Source organism: Lottia gigantea (genome assembly GCF_000327385.1).
Source record: "Lottia gigantea unplaced genomic scaffold LOTGIsca_45, whole genome shotgun sequence".
Classification (NCBI taxonomy): Eukaryota; Metazoa; Mollusca; class Gastropoda; family Lottiidae; genus Lottia; species Lottia gigantea.
The window spans coordinates 2,155,949-2,162,446 of NW_008709577.1; the positions used below are offsets into that span (position 1 = coordinate 2,155,949).

At 36.6% G+C, this 6,498-nt stretch overlaps 1 protein-coding gene across 1 annotated transcript; it reads left to right on the top strand.

The window, feature by feature from the left end:
* Positions 1 to 5,045: 5,045 nt before the first annotated feature.
* On the top strand, positions 5,046 to 6,094 carry LOTGIDRAFT_164522 (hypothetical protein; the record flags this gene model as incomplete). Its single annotated transcript, XM_009061028.1, has 2 exons — positions 5,046 to 5,370; positions 5,607 to 6,094. 2 exons carry the CDS (start codon positions 5,046 to 5,048, stop codon positions 6,092 to 6,094), a joined length of 813 nt encoding a protein of 270 aa, XP_009059276.1.
* Between the last annotated feature and the right edge of the window lie 404 nt (positions 6,095 to 6,498).

Consider the following 6,498-nt stretch of genomic DNA (forward strand, 5'->3'; position numbering starts at 1 on the left):
TTGTTCTTTTGGTTGTTGTTCTGACATAGAAGATAGGGGCGGAGGAGCTGGAACTATAACATTGGATGATAATATTTTCCTATAATTATATTCTACCAACCTGGCGTGGTAGGCGTGGTAAATAGCCATAAGTACCCTAACAGCTATATACCACGGCGTGGTGACTTGTTAAATTAGGCCAATGTCGCCATGTTAGTCTATGGAGACAAAACGTGGTAACTAAATTTTACCACGCTTTTTTTTATTTGGTGGTTTTCTTCCAATTTTTTTTAACTTATCATAAAATCACACTTTTTGAGTTTCAAAAATATAAACATTGTGTATATTTCACATTGTTAACACACTAAAATAAGAATTTTAATATCTCTAGGGAAGGAAAATATCCGCCATATTTAATATCGGTGACTATAGTTTTCGGGCATTTTGGACGCTAAATTTCACAGTCTAAAAATTTTCTGCAATCGCCAGTGAACCATAAGGAATGGTGTTAATAATCATACCTCGACCTCGGTATTGCGTGCATTTCCAGTTGTCTATTAGTCTGCAATTCGTTTATATATACATTTTAAAAATATACTTTTGACAGGCTTTTATTGAAATTTTAAATTCCAAGCTATAATATTGTATATTTCTGGTTCCCAGCCTAGGTTTCTTTTCACCTCCTGAGGTGTAGAGTGCGGCTAACTATTGTAGGAGACGAATTATAGAGTTTCAGGATTGCTGGTGCCCTTCAATATGACGAACCCAAGCGAACCTCGACACTTTAGTTATGAAAACTAACGCTAGAAATAGACTCAATGCGGCTGATGATATGCGTAGGATTTGTCGACAATTTACTGTTCCTATATTTGGACTATTGGTGCAAGGAAAACGAGCCCTATGAAAATAAAAAAATCTTGATATTTGATATGAGTTGCACAATTCTTAGCGGATTTGGACCAAACTTGGTGCAATTGTTTATTATCAAAAGACGATGAAACCTATCACAAAATAACTTGTGCTGTGGCTAGTAAACAATGTAGAAATGAAATGAAATGAATGGAGTTTTATGTCCTACTTTTCTGCACCATGTGGGCTAATGAAGAAGGGCAACACCATGCAGGGTGCGATGAGGGAAATTTTGCCAGGACATCGGCATTAGCCTGCTCTTTTTCGATTTCCAACTGTCGAGGGATCTTTAACGTGCACAGCCTGTAGCGCACGGGGCCTCTGTTTATTGTCCCATCCGAACGACTAAACGCTGTTTCCATGTCAGCCCCTCTTACCTGCATCACTGACAGGGGGAAACCGGGTTGAAAAATCCGAAGGTATTATCTCGACCTATGCCGGGATTGATAGTAAACACTGTAGAAGACACAATTATTTATAAATTTAGATACAGTTAGATAAACCTTCATAATAATCAAGATGGAACATGTGTTGAAAATTATCTTAAACTCGACCGACTCACTCTTTTGACCTAATCGAATTGTTTGTTTCCAGACGTCAGAAAAAATACAGACATTGATAGTGTTGGACTGTAGTTATTCTAGGTTAGTAATAGTACAGATATTGATAGTGTTTGTCTGTTGTATATAGTCTAGGTCAGTAATAATACATTTAATGATAGTGTTTGACTGTAGTTTGTAGTAGAGTTTAGTAATGATACAGATATTGGTACTGATTGATTGTAGCATGTAGTCAAGGTCAGTAATAATTCAGGTATTGGCTGTGATTGACTGTAGTAGAGGTTAGTGCCTGCTCAATGACTTCGCATTGTTTACATACATCTATTGTTTCTCTTAATCACTTGTCATTACCCCTTTTGTCTATTTCCCTCTTAATCTCTATATTATTTCTTGTTGGTATATATTTTGTTATCTTTTATTCTCTTGCCATTACATCTGATGACGACACTTGTATATTTTGTTGAAACTTTATGTGCTCTACCTTATTAAAGAAGTGTGTTATATTCCATAATATTGTCTTGTGTTTTGTTATAAGCCTAACACAACGATATTGCCCTTACTGTTCTGCAAGAGACTATTGAATTGACTGTCCATGTTCCAAAATGTTTCCTTCTATTTTTATAAGTTTAATCTGATCCGTACTTTTTGTAATAAGCATGCTTCCGGTCATGGCCTCCAGTGTTGTCATGAATTCAAATAGTAAAAATTAAAAAGTATAAAAGTAAACTAAAACTAAAAGTAAAATAAAATGAATGTAGTGAATTAGATGCTCTGTAATTTAAACTAAGAAAAGAACCAACTGTATTATCAATCTGTTTCATTAACTCTATAGAATTGGCCAATTACCAGGGGCCGTGGATATTCGCCACCCAGGTGGCGAATAGTCCACGTCCATTCATTTGACTATTCGCCAGCAACACTGACAGGACCATTTGGGAAATACGTCTAGGACAAATGTGACACAATTTGGACATGCGCCTGCTTTGTCTTTTTTTTTACCATTTACACATCTTCATCAACCTTTTTTTTACTTACGTAAAGATCCCCCGACAGTTGGAAATCGAAAATAAGAGTAGGCTAATGTCGCTGTCCTGACAAAATTTCCCTCATTGCACACTGCATGGCGTTTGCCCTTCCTCAGTAGCCCATACAGGTGCAGAAATAGGACGTAAAACTTTAGTTTATTTCATTTTTTTTTCTACGGATTTCTTATACAAACGTATGATGCTAAGAGTTCACTACCCTACCTGTTGTTCACCGCCATCATTTCTTGTATACCACCTTTAGTTCGTGTTTACCACCCCAACTCTTTGTTACCACCCTAGTTGTTTTTCATTAACCTAGGTGTTGTTTACCACCCTAAATACTTGTTTACCACTCTCAGCTCTTGTTTCATTAACCTAGCTGTTGTTTACCACCCTTGATACTTGTTTACCACCCTCAATACTTGTTTACCACTCATAATTCTTGTTTACCACACTCAGCTCTTGTTTCATTAACCTAGCTGTTGTTTACCACCCTCGATACTTGTTTACCACCCTCAATACTTGTTTACCACGCATAATTCTTGTTTAACACACTCAGCTCTTGTTTCATTAACATAGCTGTTGTTCACCACCCCCAGGTCTTGTTTGCCACCCACAATACTTGTGTAACACCGACAATTCGTGTTTGCCACCCTAAGCTCTTGTTCACCTACTTAGTTGTTGTTCACCATCCCCAGCTCTTGTTTACCATCCTCAGCTATTGTTCACCACCCTGGGTTATTTTTACCACCCTAGCTGTTGTTTACCACCCGTAGGTCTAGTTTAACAGCCACAATTCTTGTTTACCAACTTACTCTTGTTTACCACCCTCAGCTCTTGTTCGCCACCCTCGGTTTTTGTTTACCACCAGCAGGTCTAGTTTGCCACCCTCCGTTCCGGTTTACCACCCGCAAATCTTGTTTACCACTTCCAGCTCTTGTTCACCACCCTCACATCTTGTTTACCACCCCCAATACTTATTTACCCCTGACGATTCTTGTGTACCACCGACAATTCTTGTTAACCACCCTAAAGTCTTTTTTACCACCCTCAGCTTTTGCTCCAGCTTTCTTAAACTAATAGGGAATGTCGGGAATTCGCGTTTTTGGGAATCCGATTCTAAAAATCTTCAAAGGGTGGGATCTCCCACACATTATATAAAAAATCCTTAAATCCGCCGGAAAATGTCAAGAAAAAACGCTTCCGGGCCTCAAAAAAAAAAAAAAAATGCAGAGTCACGCGAGGTTTGTAAGTGACGTAAATATCGAGACTAAATTTCATAGAAGTGATTCAAAAATTGACTTAACACCGGTTGACTATAAATAGCCATCCAATGGGACAGCGATTATCAATTATAAGTAGGTGTTATATTCGTACATTTTCTTGAAAGGAATTGCAAATAAGCGTTTCTAATGAACATAAAAAAACATTATAATGCATGTAACGCTATAGCCTTAACAGCTAATAATGTCAGTCTTCTTAGAAATTAAAGTTTTAAATACGGGTGGCAAAAAAAAATGAGGGTGGCGAATAATTGTTTGCCACCCGGGTGGCGAATATCCTCGGCCATTACCAGGGGCTTAGACCGGACGGCTTCATGCACTCTCACGATCCACTTACTTTTGGCTATATATGTATACTTTTTAGAAAACAACTATTTAAAACTGCATATTAGTTTTACAATTAATCAAAAGCTAGAAGTATTCCAGTAGTTCTAGTAAAAATTCCCAACGAGCGACCAAATCAAAAATGTCAACAAATGTCAAAGTCGTGTGAAAAATCCACTTTCATCTTCTTACCTGTAAAAACATCTTTCTGCATTTCTCTTTTCCCCGCGCTCCAGATAAAAAAAGGTACGGCTCTTGTCCAACAAGTTTGTGAAAATTGAATAACTTTTGCATGATCTTTCGATTCAAGATGAATTGAACACTTCATTTTGTCGGTCAGATTGTTTACAGAAAGTTGACCTTGCCGAACTGGAAACGGTCAACCAGCGGAGTTATATTTAAGAATAACATCATTTGATTGGTTTGATATCTGTATGATAAGGTCACACTCTCGACAAGAGGCGCGAATATTTCAGTTCTAGCTTGGGAACATGGATTATTGGCTTTATAGCATTACAAAATCAACACACTTTTAAGAAGTGAAACGATACGTACAGGCAGTCCACCGTCTATAATAAATGGTGTCAAGATGTGGCAGCTTGATTTCTGAAAGACAGAGCCTCCTGTCTGTCCAGACAACGAGGACAGTGTCTGTTCATTTCTTGATGTACATAGTTGGGTAAACATGGAGAGGTTATTATTATAATATTTCGCAGGAATATGTTTTAGCCCCTTGCGATTCTGAATAAACCAGTTGGGAAGTGTTGTTTGCTCTTCAACTTATTATCATTATCAATATTGGCAAGTACTTAATCAAGAAACATGCAGAGTCAATGTCTTTATTTGGCATAGAAACCGATGACATCCCTGATATAGAACATTTGTCAGGACCCAAAGACCTGATAACAAGAGTTAAGAGATCTAAAGGTGTAACGGTCAAAAGAACAACAGAGACCCAAATTAAGATGGCAGAAAGAAATCCTGATCAAAAAAGACTTAACTTAGTGAAACGGGAGACCAATCGTATCAGATACACGAGTTCTGCAATGAATACATGTCAAGCTGTTGTCAAACCTGACTGCTCTATACCAAAAGTATTGAAGTCTACTGGAATAAAGCAAGCTTTCAAGAACATTTTCATGTCAATGACAAATTCAACAGTTGAACAGAATAAAGAAATTACGTTTGAGAAATTTGTTTCATATAATGTTAGATCGCTGTGCGAAGAGGTAAAGGATTTGGTCAAATATGTTACCATTGAGTTTGTTGGGGTTAAGTTTAAAGCATCTGGTATGATTGATGGTGTGCAATATCTTAAATATTTTGAAAGGGGTATTCTTCAAAAGACCGCAACTCAGATGCCATTTGAAAAGAGAATTGCAGTCTGTGAAGGAGAATATAGCTTCACCTCTGATGACTTTAAGGCAGCTACACGTTATCTAAGAATGTCAGTAGCTAAAAAGATTCCTATCATTTGAAAACTGCAGAGGAAATACTCTCAACATTTGATAAGAAGTCTATTACAGGTACACATGATGGTAAAAAGGTGATTAGTACCTACTTGACAAGACATATGGACCAACTTCAGATCAAGAAAAATCTAGAGATTGATATTGACAGTGAGCTATATGTCTCGGATTGCTCGACATTCACTACACCAATTCGATGTTTTGACTCGGCAACCAATGGTTTTCTTTCAAACAAAAAGCTTACTTCTATAAAACAATCAAAGGGAGAAGCTGAAATGTCCCAGATTGACTGGTTATGGGAGTATGCTTCAGATTTATCTCCTGGGGATGTTTGTGTCAGCATGGTAACTTCTGGGGACATAGATGCTGTGGTGCTGCATTTATTCTTCGCAAGTTGGAAATGGAAGCGAAATAAAAATGGAAGATTCATCAACCCAATATATGTCCTTTTACACAAGCCTGCAGGAATGTTTGATATTTACAATATTACTGGTCTTTTAGAAACATTCGAATCCTCAACTGAAGATATAGGTATATTGGATTAAAACTAGGGGTCGCCTTAAGTCTGGATGGCAATGACTTTTTACCTAAATTTTATGGAATAACACATTCACAGGTCATTGAAAAAATATTTCAAAATCCTCATTTCAAGGAACATTTTCTGAACATTGATCATGAGGATTTAAGTATAATATGTAACCTTTTTTCCCTATTATTTTGAAATTGACATATTGAATCTAACCACATCAAATCACTTATTATTTCACTTAATCACAGTGTGTAGATTTTCTATCACTGGTTTATCTTTTATTTCTCTTTTCAGAAAACAAAACAGAATTTTATTTAGTTATATTTATTTTGAGGATTTGTCAATAGATTTAGAAATATTTATTGACATAAAGAACTGATATATAGCTAATATTTTTAAAACTATTATAATTGCAATATT